General features: G+C 37.4%; 1 protein-coding gene across 1 annotated transcript in view; it reads right to left on the bottom strand.

Moving 5' to 3' along the window:
* PTPRQ (protein tyrosine phosphatase receptor type Q) overlaps positions 1–19,288 on the bottom strand; it is a gene marked incomplete at its 5' end in the record, with an annotated part of 200,301 nt that overhangs the window by 146,231 nt on the left and 34,782 nt on the right. The window contains 3 exons of the mRNA XM_082636662.1: positions 9,914–10,034; positions 13,913–14,014; positions 14,371–14,553. Coding sequence (XP_082492788.1) covers positions 9,914–10,034; positions 13,913–14,014; positions 14,371–14,553 — 406 coding nt within the window. The remainder of the gene's footprint in view (positions 1–9,913; positions 10,035–13,912; positions 14,015–14,370; positions 14,554–19,288) is intronic.

Genomic DNA, 19,288 nt, shown 5'->3' with positions numbered 1-19,288 from the left:
GAAGCCCGCACACCGCAATAAAGAGTAGCCCCACTAACAGCAACTAGAGAAAGCTTGCAAGCAGCAACGAAGACTTAACACAGCCAAAAATAAATAAATAAATAAATTTATATAAAATGCAATGGGTTAAAGAAGATTTCTGAACACGTCATCTACAAATCAAATGTGATTCACATAGCAGTGGTTATAAAATGATTGCACAGTAACCCTCATGAGCTATTTTGTAAAGAAATACTCATGACAAAGAGAGGAGTCACGAGTATAACAAATATAACAGGTAACCTGCAATTTGCAGACATATTGAAAACAGCAAATATCCAAAGATTTTTTTTTAAAAGAAGTTGGTAGTTATAGAAAGAACTAAAATAATGGAAATTGAGAACTGTGAGAGAAATATGGACCCCTGAAACAGGAACTCTGCTAATAAAGATAGCCACCACTTATACAATATTTTAAGAGAACACAGATAATTTAGTGGCAGTGCCATGACTCAAACCTATGTCTCTCTGACTCAGAATGCATGTCCATTATACATGCCTCCTATTCTCTCCAGTAAAACTGATACAGCAAGAGTTCAAAAAAAGCATTAGTGATTAGTGACAGTGATACGAAAGAACCTAGGATTATGACTATCCCTTTAACTACAGTGGTTCCAACAGATATCTTAGGGAAGAAGATGCTAGAAATTTAAAAATATCTCTGTATATACTTGATTACCATTTATATATTTCAGTCTATTATAGATAATATTCTTGAACATGTTAAGGTGTTTTCCTTCTTTGTTTTTTCTTTATAAGACCTAATTCTATTCAACTGAAGGTATTCGTTGTCTGGAAAAGCATCACTACTCTTATGCCAGAAATGAAAAGCTAGTAAGTCTATATTAAGTTTTTAACTCTTAAGATATATTCTTCATTCATTCATCCATTCAACAAATATCTAGCTTCAATTATGAGCCAGGAAGTTTTCTGTTCCAGATACAGCAATTAACAAACCAGATCTTGAAGCAGATAGGATCTCAATCTCTCTCTGTCTCTCTCTCTCTTCTCTTGCCCTCTCCCTCCCTATGTGGGGTGTGTGTGTGTGTGTGTGTGTGCGTGCATGTGTGTAAGATAAAGCCAAGTTCTACTGAGGAAAAAGTGTTTTTTACATTCTCTTTCCACATCGACAGTCAATCCTGCATGATTTTAGACCGTAAAGTTTTATAATAAGTCATGGTATAGAAAGGAAGAAGTATATGCAGAAAGAAAGCTTTCAACAGTCAAGAACAAGAAAAAGTTTTGCTCCACTAAGAAAAGGTGAGAGAAAGAACAGGACAAAACCTTCAGACAGAAGTGTCCTGGGATCTTAAGTTGAGGGTAGTGTGGTGAAAACAGGTTAGTGAAGGAAATACCAGCGTAGAGCTCCTTCTTCTCAGGATGGAAAGGAAAATGGCAAACCTCTTAGAAAACCTCTGTCTTCCATATGGCATTACTTATGTCTAGTAAGTAATTATGTCCAGTAATTACTTATATCCCCGTAAGATCTAAGGGCTCTTCTAGCCGACCATCCAGAGCTAGGGAACAGTGTGGAAGTCACCTTCCCAGTCCTGCACACTACAGATTGGTTCAGAGAAAATGACCAAGAGCATCTAGCTACCTGAGGGTTGAGACAGACACGGTGAGAGAGCCAGGGCACTAGAATAAGCCTGAGGCTGGATCAAGGCTAAAACAGAAAATAAAAACCTTGAAACTAGAAGCTATGATGGGAGATGGGTCCCAGGATGATTCCCAAAAGCCAGGTGAGAAGAGCTACCATATCCCAGACTTGAGATCCCCTCATCCTACTTTCAGTGAGCTTCCCCTGTATCTATAATCCATCTTAGAAAGAGAGACAAAAAAGGGATATCAAAGGAGAGAAAAAGCACTATTGGGGAGTTGAACCCACGCAGCATGATTGCTGTGCGATAACTGCGTACAGAGTAATGACATTGTTCTCACAAGTGTAGGGCTGGAACCCCAGCCAGAAAAGTCTTGACTCTCATTTTCATTAATTTTTTTCACTTTCAAGTTTATTTCTAACTTAGCAAAATGGCGTCAAAAATCTCAGAGCTATCACCCTTTGATGCAAAAATCTAGAAGTTAAGATTGGTTCAAGATGGCGGAGTAGAAGGACATGCTCTTACTCCCTCTTTTGAGAACACCAGAATCACAACTAACTGCTGAACAATCATCAACAGGAAGACACTGGAACTCACCAAAAAAGATACCCCACATGCAAAGACAAAGGAGAAGCCACAGTGAGATGGTAGGAGGGGTGCTATCACAATAAAATCAAACCCCATAACTGCTGGGTGGGTGACTCACAAACTGGAGAACACTTATACCACAGAAGTCCACCCACTGGAGTGAAGGTTCTGAGCCACACGTCAGGCTTCCCAACCTGGGGACCTGGCAATGGGAGGAGGAATTCCTAGAGAATCAGACTTTGAAGGCTAGTGGGATTTGATTGCAGGACTTCAGCAGGACTGGGGGAAACAGAGACTCCACTCTTGGAGGGCACACACAAAGTAGTGTGAGCATCAGGACCCAGGGGAAGAGAAGTGACCCCATAGGAGATTGAACCAGACATACCTGCTAGTGTTGGAGGGTCTCCTGCAGAGGCAGGGGAAAGCTTTGGCTCACCAAGGGACAAGGACACTGGCAGCAGAAGTTCTGGGAAGTACTTCTTGGTGTGAGCCCTCCCAGAATCCCCCATTAGCCCCACCAAAGAGCCTGCAGGCTCCAGTGCTGGGTTGCCTCAGGCAAAACAACCAACAGGGAGGGAAGCCAGCCCCACCCATCAGCAGTCAAGCAGATTAAAGTTTTACTGAGCTCTGCCCACCAGAGCAACAGTCAGCTCTACCCATCACCAGTCCCTCCCATCAGGAAACTTCCACAAGCCTCTTAGATAGCCTCATCCACCAGAGGACAGACAGCAGAAGCAAGAAGAACTACAATCCTGCAGCCTGTGGAACAAAAACCACATTCACAGAATGACAGACAAGATGAAAAGGCAGAGGGCTATGTACCAGATGAAGGAACAAGATAAAACCAAAGAAAAACAACTAAATGAAATGGAAATAGGCAACCTTCCAGAAAAAGAATTCAGAATAATGATAGTGAAGAGGATCCAGGACCTCGGAAAAAATAAGGGAGGCAAAGATCGAGAAGATGCAAGAAATGTTTAACAAAGACCTAGAAGAATTAAAGAACAAACAAATAGAGATGAACAATACAATAACTGAAATGAAAACTACACTAGAAGGAATCAATAGCAGAATAACTGAGGCAGGAGAACGGATAAGTGACCTGGAAGACAGAATGGTGGAATTCACTGCTGTGGAACAGAATAAAGAAAAAAGAATGAAAAGAAAGGAAGACAGCCTAAGAGACCTCTGGGACAACATTAAACACAACAACATTCACATTATAGGTGTCCCAGAAGAAGAAGAGAGAGAAAGGACCTGAAAAAATATTTGAAGAGATTATAGTCGAAAACTTCCCTAACACGGGAAAGGAAATAGCCACCCAAGTCCAGGAAGTGCAGAGAGTCCCATACAGGATAAACCCAAGGAGAAACACACCGAGACACAGAGTAATCAAATTGGCAAAAATTAAAGACAAAGAAAAATTATTGAAAGCAGCGAGGGAAGAATGACAAATAATATACAAGGGAACTCCCATAAGGTTAACAGCTGATTTCTCAGCAGAAACTCTACAAGCCAGAAGGGAGTGGCATGATATACTTAAAGTGATGATAGGGAAGAACCTACAACCAAGATTACTCTAACTAGCAAGGATCTCATTCAGATTCGATGGAGAAATCAAAAGCTTTACAGACAAGCAAAAGCTAACAGAATTCAGCACCACCAAACCAGCTCTACAACAAATGCTAAAGGAACTTCTCTAAGTGGGAAACACAAGAGAAGAAAAGGACCTTCAAAAACAACCCCCCCCAAAATTAAGAAAATGGTAATAGGGACATACATATCGATAATTAGCTTAAACATGAATGGATTAAATGCTCCAACCAAAACACAAAGACTGGCTGAATGGATACAAAAACAACACCCATATATATGCTGTCTACTAGAGACCCAGTTCAGACCTAGGGAAACATACAGACTGAAAGTGAGGGGATGGAAAAAGATATTCCATGCAAATGGAAATCAAAAGAAAGCTGGAGTAGCAATACTCATATCAGATAAAATAGACTTTAAAATAAAGAATGTTACAAGAGACAAGGAAGGACACTATGTAATGATCAAGGGATCAATCCAAGAAGCAGATATAACAATTTTAAATATATATGCACCCAACATAGGAGCACCTCAATATATAAGGCAACTGCTAACAGCAATAAAAGAGGAAATCAACAGTAACAAAATAATAGTGGGGGACTTTAACACCTCACTTACACCAATGGACAGATCATCCAAAATGAAAATTAATAAGGAAACACAAGCTTTAAATGACACAATAGACCAAATAGATTTAATTGATATTTATAGGACATTCCATCCAAAAACAGCAGATTACACTTTCTTCTCAAGTGCACACGGAACACTCTCCAGGACAGATCACATCTTGGGTCACAAATCAAGCCTTAGTAAATTTAAGAAAATTGAAATCATATCAATCATCTTTTCTGACCACAGTGCTATGAGATTAGAAATGAATTACAAGGACAAAAACGTAAAAAACACAAACACATGGAGGCTAAACAATACATTACTAAATAACCAAGAGATCATTGAAGAAATCAAAGAGGAAATCAAAAAATACCTAGAGACAAATGACAATGAAAACGCAACGATCCAAAACCTATGGGATGCAGCAAAAGCAGTTCTAAGAGGGAAGTTTATAGCTACACAAGCCTACCTCAAGAAACAAGAAAAATCTCAAGTAAACAATCTAACCTTACACTTAAAGGAACTAGAGAAAGAAGAACAAACAAAACCCAAAGTTAGCAGAAGGAAAGAAATCACAAAGATCAGAGCAGAAATAAATGGAATAGAAACAAAGAATACAATAGCAAAGGTCAATAAAATTAAAAGCTGGTTCTTTGAGAAGGTAAACAAAATTGATAAACCATTAGCCATACTCATCAAGAAAAACAGGGAGAGGACTCAAATCAAAGGAGAAGTTACAACAGACACTGCAGAAATACAAAGCATCTTAAGAGACTACTACAAGCAACTCTATGGCAATAAAATGGACAACCTGGAAGAAATGGACAAATTCTTAGAAAGGTATAACCTTCAAAGACTAAACCAGGAAGAAATAGAAAATATGAACAGACAATCACAAGTAATGAAATTGAAACTGTGATTAAAAATCTTCCAACAAACAAAAGCCCAGGACCAGATGGCTTCACAGGTGAATTCTATCAAACATTTAGAGAGGAGCTAACACCCATCCTTCTCAAACTCTTCCAAAAAATTGCAGAGGAAGGAACAGTGCCAAACTCATTCTATGAGGCCACCATCACCCTGATACCAAAACCAGACAAAGATACTACAAAAAATGAAAATTACAGACGATTATCACTGATGAATATAGATGCAAAAATCATCAACAAAATACTAGCAAACAGAAACCAACAGCACATTAAAAGGATCATACAACATGTTCAAGTGGGATTTATCCCAGAGATACAAGGATTCTTCAATATACGCAAGTCAATCAATGTGATACACCATATTAACAAATTGAAGAATAAAAACCATATGATCATCTCAATAGATGCAGAAAATGCTTTCGACAAAATTCAACACCCATTTATGATAAAAACTCTCCAGAAAGTGGGCACAGAGGGAACCTACTTCAACATAATGAAGGCCATATATGACAAACCCACAGCAAACATCATTCTCAATGGTGAAAAACTGAAAGCATTTCCTCTAAGATCAGGAACAAGACAAAGATGTCCACTCTCACCACTATTATTCAACATAGTTTTGGAAGTCCTAGCCACAGCAGTCACAGAAGAAAAAGAAATAAAAGGAATACAAATTGGAGAAGCAGAAGTAAAACTGTCACTGTTTGCAGATGACATGATACTATACATAGAGAATCCTAAAGATGCCACCAGAAAACTACTAGAGCTAATCAATGAATTTGGTAAAGCTGCAGGATACAAAATTAATGCACAGAATTCTCTTGCATTCCTATACACTAATGATGAAAAATCTGAAAGAGAAATTAAGGAAACACTCCCATTTAACACTGCAACAAAAAGAATAAAATACCTATGAATAAACCTACCTAGGGAGACAAAAGACCTGTATGAAGAAAACTATAAGACAATGATGAAAGAAATTGAAGATGATGCCAACAGATGGAGAGATATACCATGTTCTTGGATTGGAAGAACCAATATTGTGAAAATGACTATACTACCCAGAGCAATCTACAGATTCAATGCAATCCCTATCAAATTACCAATGGTATTTTTTACAGAACTAGAACAAAAAATCTTAAAATTTGTATGGAAACACAGAAGACCCCAAATAGCCAAAGCAGTCTTGAGGGAAAAAAATGGAGCTGGAGGAATCAGACTCCCTGACTTCAGACTATACCACAAAGCTACAGTAATCAAGACAATATGGTACTGGCACAAAAACAGAAATATAGATCAATGGAACAGGATAGAAAGCCCAGAGATAAACCCACGACCTATGGTCTACTACCCTATGACAAAGGAGGCAAGGATATACAATGGAGAAAAGACAGTCTCTTCAATAAGTGGTGCTGGGAAAACTGGACAGCTACATATAAAAGAATGAAATTAGAGGGCTTCCCTGGTGGCACAGTGGTTGAGAGTCCGCCTGCCGATGCAGGGGACACGGGTTCGTGCCCCAGTCTGGGAGGATCCCACATGCCACGGAGCGGCTGGGCCCGTGAGCCATGGCCGCTGAGCCTGCGCATCCAGAGCCTGTGCTCCGCAACGGGAGAGGCCACAGCAGTGAGAGGCCCACATACCAAAAAAAAAAAAAAAAAAAAAAAAAAAGAATGAAATTAGAACACTCCCTAACACCATATACAAAAATAAACTGAAAATGGATTAGAGACCTAAAAGTAAGACTGGGCACTATAAAACACTTAGAGGAAAACATAGGAAGAACTCTTTGACATAAATCACAGCAAGATATTTTTTGATCCACCTCCTAGAGTAATGGAAATAAAACCAAAAATAAACAAATGGGACCTAATGAAACTGAAAAGCTTTTGCACAGCAAAGGAAACCATAAACAAGACAAAAAGACAACCCTCAGAATGGGAGAAAATATTTGCAAATGAATCATTGGACAAAGGATTAATTTCCAAAATATATAAACAGCTCATGCAGCTCAATATTAAAAAAACAAACAACCCAATCCACAAATGGGTAGAAGACCTAAATAGACATTTCTCCAAAGAAGACATACAGATGGCCAAGAAGCACATGAAAAGCTGCTCAACATCACCAATTATTAGAGAAATGCAAATCAAAACTACAATGAGTTATCACCTCACAGTGGTTAGAATGGGCATCATCAGAAAAGCTACTAACAACAAATGCTAGAGAGGGTGTGGAGAAAAGGGAACCCTCTTGCACTGTTGGTGGGGATGTAAATTGATACAGCCACTATGGAGAACAGTATGGAGGTTCCTTAAAAAACTAAAAATAGAATTACCATATGACCCAACAATCCCATTACTGGGCATATACCCTGAGAAAACCATAATTCAAAAGGAGTCGTGTACCCCAATGTTCATTGCAGCACTATTTACAATAGCCAGGTCATGGAAGCAACCTAAATGCCCATCAACAGATGAATGGATAAAGAAGGTGTGGTACATATATACAGTGGAATATTACTCAGCCATAAAAAGGAACAAAATTGGGTCATTTGTAGGGACAGGGATGCATCTAGAGACTGTCCTACAGAGTGAAGTAAGTCAGAAAGAGGAAAACAAATATCGTATATTAACGCATATATGTGGAACCTAGAAAATGATAGAGATGATCCAGTTTGCAGAGTGGAAATTGAGACACAGATGTATAGAACAAATGTATGGACACCAAAGGGGAAAGCGGCAGACGGATGGGGGTGTGATGAATTGGGAGACTGGGATTGACATGTATATGCTCATGTGTATAAAATGGATGACTAATAAGAAAATAAATAAACATTAAAAAAAAAGAAAGAAAAAGAAAACTCTAGAAGTCATCATTGTTTCCATTGATTTCTCTTTTTTTTTTATTCTCACAGCCAATCCATTCACCAAATCCTATCAACTCTTCTTCCTAAATGTTATAAAAAGCTGCCCACTTCTTTCCTTCATCCCAGCATCATCCACGGCCCAGACTCCTAAAGTAATCTCCTACCTAGTAACCCTGTTAACACTTTCACCTCCTGCAATTCATTCTCCATAAAGTATCCAAGGTGCCTGAAATTCTCTAGTAAGTCCCATTACAACTGAAATGAAAACGAAATCCTTACGTTGGCTTAGCTCCTGACCTTTTTTGGCCTCCTACCCTCCAGGATAACTCTCCTCTGTATCTCTCTCTCCGGCAACACTGACCTCCTCTATGGTCTTCAAAACGACAGGTGTGTCCCCCATAGAGCCTATGCGGTTGATGTTCCCTCCTCCTGCAGATCTTCCCTTGACAAGAAGCTCCTTCTTGGCATTTAGACCACAACTCAATGCCACTTTTTCAAAGAGGACTTCCAAAGCACTCTATGAGAAGTAGCCCTCTTTACCCCGATTTCCCCTCATTTTTAAATTTCTGGGTATATAATCCACTTATCTTTTAGAATATGAACTCCTTGAGGGCAGGGTCCTTGTTCACAGGTAAATAGATACTCTATCAATATTATTGAATGAAAGAATGAAAAACTGAATTGATAAATGAATGAGTCGGGTAATAGAGGGGAATGGTTACCTTCTTCTCACTGCTTCTCTTCCCACTAACATCCCTCATGTCACTCCCAATTTTGCCAAAGAGTAAGCAAAATGACTACTAATCAGGCAATGAAGAATACAGGACATGTCCTAAGGAGCAGTATGCAAAGGGTATAAACAGGCATTGGGGGGAAAAATCTTAATTTAGGAAAGAGAAGAATAGACTTTTTAAAAACACCATAGCCTCTTACTCAATGATGGACCTTCCAAGTGAAGAATACAAAAGTAAGAAATGCCTATGTTCTATAAAGCATTATGTAAATTGTATTTTCTGAGTTGAAATATTTAAAATACACTAGTAAATATGTTATTGAATGGTGAATCCTTTTACGAGGATTTCTATTAGATCAAAGTAAGCATTTTTATCTGTTGAGCTTTCATGCAGCAATATAGCCATGTTGTTAATTGATGAGAAGCACTATAGGATTACGTCTTTTCCATGATTGACTCATAAATAGGCAATTAGGGTAAAGGTGATCAGTAAAAAATAAATCTATTGCTTACATTTCAATGGAAAATTAACCTTAAATAATAGATTTCTGGAGAAATATCCTTTAGTTAAATTTTAGTTTAATTATTCTGCTCAAGGAAACTTAGAGAGACAGTGGCATAGAGAATATTGGAGTAAAACTGAAAGCCTCTGTATTCACTTGTATTCACATAAGCTGACCAGTCCACGACTCTGAAGAGCAGAATTTTAGTATAACTGCACATAATACACATTTTTTTGTTTTGGTTACAAAAATCATTATCTGACTATGCTTAGACCTCTATGTAATGTAGGAAAAAGTTGTTTCTTAATAAAGGCATATTAACTAGCCTATTAATAATCAGATTCCTAATGTACCTTCACAATCTGAAATTTTAAAACTGCATTCCTATTATGTTACAGATTAATACTTGTTCTCAGAACTATTTCCAAAAAAGAAAAAAATTCTTACCAGACATAAACTGTGTAATAGAGGATAATTCCATTTGGCTCCAGGGGTGGTTGCCATGACAACTTTACCGTGACACCAGACAACTGTTTTACAGAGAAGTCTTGTGGGGGAGAATCAGGAGCTGAAAAGTTAGAATATATGATAATGCATTTTATTAAACATATATAAGAAAAAGTTAAAATAGAAATGCACAAAATTTTTATTATGAACTTTCTGGTAAATGAATCAGGTACAGTGCCTTTCTCCATGGGCTTGAGAGACTGTTTACTTTCAAAATGAGATGATAAAAGAAGATTTTGCATGGTGGTGTTAGAACATCTGTTTCTGTGATTCAATGGAAAAAAATATTTCATGAGAAAAAAAGAACAAGGGCTATGTCACTGTGATTTACCTACTGTTCAAGTACATCTTGGTAAATTATCAGCCTTTAATAAAAATAAAACTATTGGTTGGGGTGAATAAATATACAATAAAAGAGCTCCACAAACAATAAAAAGAGATGGGGAAAAAAACACACATCCAAGAAGTGGGAAAGTGATAAGTATAACATTGTGAGAGCAATTAAAATGACAGACCTCACAAATGAAAACTACATTCCTCAATTTCAGTAGTGTCATTAAACTGCAAAATAATATCAAAATCTGTTCATTGAGTCTTCAAAACTGAATGCGTTACAAAGGAAATGCCAATGTAGCACATAAACAAGAATATAGACATTTTAGGGTCTACTTCTAATTGTGCTATAATAGTGTAAGGATTTAAATATTTTAGCCATTCTGAATTGAATAAACACTAAAAAAATTGCTGTAAGCTAATTAGCAAGTTTATATTTCCACTTAGATAAAACATTTAGAATGGCACTTCTCAGCTCCTGTATGACAGCATAGTAATGTCTTAGAATATTAACACAACTTTTTTGCATGTAAAAGGGTATAAATTACTACAATTTTGATCATTGTTTTAGTTATGCATGGAAAGTGGACTCATAGCTAATAGAAATTCTGAGAATTTATTCAGATCTTTGAACAATGTTATAGATTAGTATTTGTGCAAATCACTTTTTCCAATAATTTGGAGAAAATGTTGCCTGAATTATTATATTTTCTTTCTGATTTTCTGAGTAATCTCCACTATAGTGTACACATACGTGTGTATTTTCATTATTTTGGTAACAACAGTTTTTTAAAACAAATTTATTGAGCAGAGAAAAGCTTTATGAGTTCTATAGAATAACAGTGACAGCTAATTTATATTTTCAGTTGGTATTCTCACTGGCACTATAATAAAAATGCTAACAAATATTGATTATCACAAGAATCCATATATCATTTGGAGATGTCTGTTTCCCAAGATATGAATTACCTCTAAGCAAGAACTCTCTTTCATCTGTCAAAACAAAACCCTAGAATACTTTTTTTCTGAATATCATTGCAAAACTTAACTTTTGTTTATTATTGGAAAAAAAGAATTTTAATCAAAACTAGTACTGATATAGAATATTATATGTTGCAACTAAGCATTTTTCTTCTACAATATGCTTTAAGATGTTATGTGGAATATCAGTTCTTGGTGTTTTATATTTAATCTTCAATCTATTCTTGGGGTTTTTTATGTAAAACATTTTATTGCTAAATAAATGTAATTAACATTTTTTTTTTTTTTTTTTTTGTGGGCCTCTCACTGCTGTGGCCTCTCCCGTTGTGGAGCACAGGCTCCGGACGTGCAGGCTCAGCAGCCATGGCTCACGGGCCCAGCCGCTCCACGGCATGTGGGATCTCCCGGACCGGGGCATGAACGCGCATCCCCTGCATCGGCAAGCGGACTCTCGACCACTGAGCCACCAGGGAAGCCCTAACATGTCTTTTAAAATAAAATACTGAATATCTACTATAGCAGACTAAGTTTCAATGATTTTAGCATTTGTTAAAATAACCTTTGTATTCAGAATTGCAGTTTTAAAAAATGAAATTGGAAAAATTAGATTAAATAAATGCCATATCTTTTGCAATCTATCCAAGTCATCAAGACAGAGCATATGAGGATAGATAAAGGTCTTCCTAAGGCTCTTACTTACTCTGTTTGGCATGATCTTTCCTATCCCTCCCCCTCCCTCTACTCATCTGTCTTCAGGTCACAGTTTAAACATAACTTAATCAGCTACATTTTCCTGGATGCTTCAGAGTAGCTAAAGTTCCTTGTTTTTGGTCCTGGTGAACTCTTAAACCAGTAATTAGAATAATGAAAATTACTTGTCTACACATTTGTCAAATTTAGATCTCTTCGGCTGAACTTCAAGCTCCATGAAAGCAAGGAGCTCCTACTACCCAATAAAGCAAAGCTTCTCAGGCCTTTATCCATTCTAGATTTGCTATAATTTTTCTAAAAGAGGTCTTGTTCTTCACCCTATTCCATAGCAATTATATCAATAACTGGGCCAAGGACTTAGATGGAAGTTTACCACAACTCTGCATTTTTAACAGCCCAGGTAATTTGGATGCATAGTATAATTTGCAACTATTGACTTGAGTGGTAATAAACTCTGCCTGTTCAAAATATATGTTCACTACTGGTCTAGGGTCCTTCATATAAGACCTCAGATTCTTACTATAGGGACTATTTCATTAGATTGGAAATAAAGAGGGTACTATGTCTATTAGGGCATTGCTAAAATAATTTAATACATCTTTCTTAGCCATTACCTAAGAGAGAAGGAGAGCTAACCTTCTTCCCTAGCCTTTAGCCATGGTCTCTTTGGGAGAACTTTTTTATTTGGTTAATTTTCACTTTGAGAGCAAGAAGAATCTATGAAAAAAATGAAAATTTGGACAGGTGAGTTTTGCTGAAGAAACAAGCATGGAAAGTAGAAGCAATAACTAAGGAAGGCTAACCCATGAGAAGACTTAGAAACTGGGGCAACCAGTTCTAAGTTTCTAGAACTGGGGGTAGAACTAAGATCTACCAGTTTCTGACCCTGGTAGATCACCTTACCAGGATGCTTTGGTGAAGTATTTTTGGTGGAGGGGAAAACACAGAGGGACCTGAAATGGGGGAAGAGGGCTTCTGAAGACTTTATTACTTGGAGTAAAGTAAGAAAAATGCAGAGATAAGCCTTTCTTCTTCTAGAAGTAAGTAACATACATTTTGTCTTAGTGAATGACTAGAATCTGAACCACAGAGTGCAGCTTAGTGTGAAGTTGGGGAAACCTGAGAGGGTGCAAAAAGATATTCTACAAACACATGTTACATCCAGACCTACCCCTCTTCGCAACGGGACTTTCTTTTACAGAAGAAAAATAACAATCTCAAAATACCCAATGTAAAAAACATAAAATGTAAATCCAAATCCCAAATATATCTCTCAAAAGTAATTTTCTTAGCATGATATATGCCTATAACTTGGTGAAGTAGTACTGTAAAGTGGTCTCAGTAGTAAAGTCGATTTTATTCAGGTTAGGAAAATGTATGCTTAAATATTCAATATGAAGTCTATTAACATTCAGGAATAGCATCTTGGCAAATTATGTAGAGAAATCTGGAAAACAGCCTGAAGTCATTAGCAAGCTAATCCTAATAACAATAAAAAATGTTGCAGGTTGACATAGCAGAATCTACTATAAAACTTATGTAAATGTCTATTCTTATGAATGTTAAAGTTGAAAAACAGTCATAACATATACTGATCGATGTTCAAACTATTTGCACCAAAATTTTAGCCTTAAAAATTCCCATGGAAAAAAACATTACTGATTTTTTTTTTTTTTACAGAGCATGGATGACTTCAGAATAAAAAAAATGCATTTTATATCTGATTTTACTGAACATAAATCTGACTTTGCAAGCTTCTTTTAAACCATGACAATGAAATCTCTGTATAAAGCTGGTGCAGCACACAAGTGCTACCCAAGGCTGGAGAATTCTTTTATTATATCTTCATTCTGTATACATGTTTTTTGAAATGTGATGGATTCAAAATATATCACTATTCACTGCTATATTTACCATCTTCTTCAGTCAGCACACTTATGGGTGCACTCCGAACTCCTTCACCTTTGAGTGTACTAGCTGACACCTCAATTACATATTGCGTATACTTCTTCAGTCCTAAATAGAAATAAAATAGATAAGACTTACAAATGTCCCTTAATTATATGCAAGAAGCAAACTATGAAATGTCTCTTAACACTCTTTCAAAAGTAAAAACTAAATGAAAATGTAGTTCTTGGAATAGTAACTCCTATTATGAAGACAAAATATTAAAAAATGTGGAAAAGAACTGACTTAGAGTAGTCTTTCACATGACCTGCCATAAACTTCTAGTTTATTTACCAGAAGGCCAGAATTGTCACACCCTGTATAAAGCTAATCACACTTACCATTTCTAATATAACAACAAGCTAATATTTTGTGGCCATTCTGTCAATATAAATGTAAATATCCAATATTATATATATTTTTACCTTTAATGTTCTGGGTCAAAGAGGTTGTATTTATAGTTCTTTCCTCATTTCCATTACTTTTCTTGAGATAAATTGTATATTTTTGTATAATTCCATTGGGACTATTTGGGGGAAGAAATGATAGCTCAATCTCTCCAGAGGAAATATTTTTGTAAGTAATATTTTCTGGTGCACTATCAGGCACTGAAAAAAACACAAATATACATGCATAAAACAATTCCATCCTAATAGTGCATTCTGCTGAAGTTTTCGCCCCAGTGGATAAGGATATGTATACATGAACATTCATTAGAGTGCGATTATAATAAACATCCTAAATGCAGTAAAATATGGGTAAATTATAGCACTCACAACTGTTTAAGACAAATTTCATTTCAAAGAAAATTCATACTACAACTCTACAGAATAATGTTTATAGGATGATTTTTTTTTTTTTTTTTTTTTTTTGCGGTACGCGGGCCTCTCACTGTTGCGGCCTCTCCTGTTGCAGAGCACAGGCTCCGGTCGCGCAGGCTCAGCGGCCATGGCTCACGGGCCCAGCCACTCCGCGGCATGTGGGATCTTCCCGTACCGGGGCACGAACCCGTGTCCCTTGCATCAGCAGGCGGACTCTCAACCACTGCGCCACCAGAGAAGCCCATGTGGCCTCTCCCTTTGCGGAGCACAGGCTCCAGATGCGCAGGCTCAGCGGCCATGGCTCACGTGCCCAGCCGCTCCGCGGCATGTGGGCTCTTCCCAGACGGGGGCACGAACCCGTGTCCCCTGCATCGGCAGGCAGACTCTCAACCACTGCACCACCAGGGAAGCCCTATAGGATGATATTTTTATTAAAATACCTGAGACTATATTAAACTGTCTTACATTGCAGTACATGCAGATAAAGTGGTCCCTTGGTATCTGCAGTGAATTGGACCCTCACCCCCACCCCCGTCATGGATACCAAAATTCAAGGATGCTCAAGTCTTATATAAAATGGCATAGTATTTGCATATAACCCATGGACATTCTCCTGTATACTTTAAATCATCTCTAGTTTACTTATAATACCTAATACAATATAAATGCTATGTAAATTATTGTAAATACAATGGAAATGCTATGTAAACAGTTGCCTGCCAGCATGCAGCAAATTCAAGTTTTGCTTTTTGGAACTCGCTGCAACTTTTTTTCAAATATTTTCAATCCACAGTTGGTTGAACCTGTGGATACAGGGCCCACAGATACAAAGGGCTAACTGTACAAGAAGGAGGACTGAAAAACACTTAAAAATTGATTCTGCCTTTCATTAATAATGATAATAATACATAAATGATTAATAGATTCATTTTGATATACAACAAGATCTATGACAAGACAAGGATCCTCTCCTAGATATAAGGCTGCATATAATAACCTGGTAACAAAACAGTCTACTAAGGATACAGGATATCAATAAATAAAACACTAGTTTTCTGTATCTATTAATGTTCTTATTATATTGAATGTAATGGTCACAAAATGGTTTTCTACATATATTCAAATACTAATACTACATGTGGGATTCCAATTCTGCCAAAATACTGGAATAGATAAACACTAAATTGAATGACTATTATAATTAAAAGAAGTAAAACTCTGCATAAAATCAACATTTTTCTTGTCACGTAAGGAATTGCAGAGCTGACAAGGGAGTTAGAAATTTCTGGTGGTCCAAAAACAAATGCAAAAAAAAAAATGCAAAAAAACAAACAAAATAAAATCAAACAAAAAACAAAGTAAAAACAAGAATCCTGAGATGGAAGCTGGTACTAAAGCCTGCTCTGCCTTGGAGGGTACTGGTCAATCCTGGTGACTTTGAGTTTCTGTATTAACAGCTGTGTAGAGTGCCAGAAAAAGAATATAAAACCTTGGGCCAGAAGAAGGATAAAGGATACCCCTGCATCAAGAATTGGAACCCCAAAAGAATGCAATTTCAACTAGGGCCATGATATTGGCCAACTCTAGGGGCACCTTGAATTCTTCTGCAGAGTACCACAGAACTCAATGTGAGTGGTAACTCCTAGGCTTGCGCAATGTGGTGTATTCACTCTCAAGGACTAGGGGGTGAGAAGTAAGCCCACCGTGCAAAAGAGGCCAGAAAAGTAACTTTTTTCCTCTTGCTACTCCTCTGGATGAAGAGGTGGAATAGAAAGAAAAATTACACATTTTTGGAACTGTAAGCCTATCCCTATGAGCATATGTGGCCTAAATCCATGCTACCCATATAGCCTGAAAAGATCTCTACTTCAGAATATGAATTAAAATGAATTTGAGTTGCCATTACTCAAAAGCAACTAGCAGAAGCAAACACACATTTTCTTGGAAGAAACTCAACTTCAACTCAGTCTACATAAATTTCCCACAGATGAAGTTTCAAGGAATATGAACTCACTGATAAAAGTCACAAAACACACAGGCAAATCAGGCACCAATACTTAAAGCCAGCAAAGAAAAAGGAAAACACACACACACACACACACACACACACACACACACAGCAGTCAAACTTCAAAAGACTTTAGATATTGAAGTTATCAAAGAATAAAAATACAAACATTTAATATATTTCAAGAAATCAAACATTTGAAAGTATGAGCAAAGAATTCTTTAGATAATAATAAATAATGTAAATAACCAAGCAGATTTGAAAGAGACCAAATAGGACTTGTAGAATAGAAAAAAAATAACTAAAATTAAAATTCTCTTGATGCACAAAAAAGCAGATTAGATATAGTGAAAATTTTAGCAAAATAAATTTACAGTATTGAATAAATTATCAAAAAGTAACTCAGAGAAAGAAAATGTAGAGAATATAAAATGGCAGTTAAGAGACATAAAGGATACACTAAGGGGGTCTAAGAAAGTAGAGAAAATGAAGAAGAAGAAATATTTGAAGGGATAATGGCTGGGACTGATCAAAATTGTTGAAAGATATCAAGCTTCAGAACAAGGAATCCCAATAAATCCCAAGCAAACTTTTCTTTAAAAAATCATATTGGGCTTCACTGGTGGCGCAGTGGTTGAGAGTCCGCCTGCCGATGCAGGGGACACGGGTTCGTGCCCCGGTCTGGGAGGATCCCACATGCCGCGGAGCGGCTGGGCCCGTGAGCCATGGCCGCTGAGCCTGCGCGTCCGGAGCCTGTGCTCCGCAACGGGAGAGGCCACAACAGTGAGAGGTCCGCGTACCAAAAAAAAAAAAAATCATATTTAGGGGCTTCCCTGTTGGGGCAGTGGTTAAGAATCCGTCTGCCAATGCAGGGGACACGGGTTCGAGTCCTGGTCCAGGAAGATCCCACGTGCCGCGAAGCAACTAAGCCCATGCACCACAACTACTGAGCCTGCGCTCTAGAGCTCGTGAGCCACAACTACTGGGCCCGCGTGCTACAACTACTAAAGCCCACGTGCCTAGAGCCAGTGCTCCGCAGCAAGAGAAGCCACCGCAATGAGAAGCCCGCGCACCGCAACGTAGAGTAGCCCCAGCTCCCACAACTAGAGAAAGCCCACACGCAGCAACGAAGACCCAATGCGGCCAAAAATAAAAAAATTAAATAAATTTTAAAAACTCATGTTTAGACACATCATTGTGAAAGTACAGAATACCAAAGAAGAGAAGATCTTAACAGCACCAGGAAGAAAACAGATCATCTATATAGGAATGACAATTAGACAGAAAAGTGACCTCAGTTGAAAAACTAATGGAATTCTAAACCCAGAAAAATTAACAAGAGCAAAATAAAAGCATATTCAGACAATCAAAAACAAAGAGAAAGCCATCAATGCAACCTCAACAGATGAAACTGTAAACAATGCACTTTAAGCAGAAAAATATTTGCTGGAGATGAAAGATCACAGTTGGAAAGATACTGGTTTAAAATTGCCTTCATAGAACAGTAACAATAATCACTAACTTGACGGTTAAACAACATAAACAAAATATGTGCATATTACTGCCATTATAGAGCCCTGATATACGTCCTTTCCTTTCAAAAGAAAGAATAGAACCTTTTTTACTGGTAGTCTAAATACAATGGATATAAAAAATGCTACTAATAAATTTAGTAGAGAAAATTCAAAAGCCTTAAAAATGTAGAAACAGTACCCCCTCACCCCCACTGTTACCTGCTATGAAGTGCATTGCATCTAAAGCAGACTTAAGAGGAAAAACTGAGATAAGAATGTTGATATTTCTAAAACTTTGGGAAGAACTGTAATTCAGTACATAACTTGGTATAGCAACATATAGCAATATAATCCTACTATCCCTTCCTAAAGACTCAAAATCTTCTCTACTATCTTTCCAAGCCAAACCATTAAGTTGAGAAAAATCCTCAACAACTACTCTGAATGCTTTCTTAGCCTTCTGGCTCTAAGAGAAATCTTGAAACTGCTTGAGAACACTACAACTCAGCACTCTTGGGTAACAGATAGCTATTTGTTTTTCTCTCATCATTCCTATAACCATAGGGCCTAGAAGTCAAGTATTTATGCTTTTCTTTGCCATATCCAGATCTATTCTTCTTCTTCCTGAAAAACTCGAGGTGTTACCCCTCCTTTAAGACAATCACCTAGTGGTACTCTTCCACTTCTCCACACGTCTTAAAAAGTGTATCACCTGTATGACTGACTTCCTCTCTACCACTCTCAGAGATGTCAACGTTGATGGAAATGATCTGTGCTATTCCATGGACTCTGTATTCCTCGAGCTCCATAATTTCAATAATCTTTTCCTCCACCTCACTTTAACCACTAGCCTACATTATTAATATCTCTAGGTAAATATAACCTCAGAGAGGCCTTTTCTCAGTCTTCTATCTCAAATAGCCTTCTATAACTCTCTTCTCTTTCCCTGATATTTTTTTTTCAAGGAATTTTCCAGTACCAAAGATCATAAATATTATCT

This window comes from Mesoplodon mirus (genome assembly GCF_964341445.2).
Source record: "Mesoplodon mirus genome assembly, chromosome: 11".
NCBI lineage: Eukaryota > Metazoa > Chordata > Mammalia > Artiodactyla > Ziphiidae > Mesoplodon > Mesoplodon mirus.
Note: the sequence above shows the minus strand (reverse complement) of the source record. Positions and strands in the feature narration are given on the sequence as shown.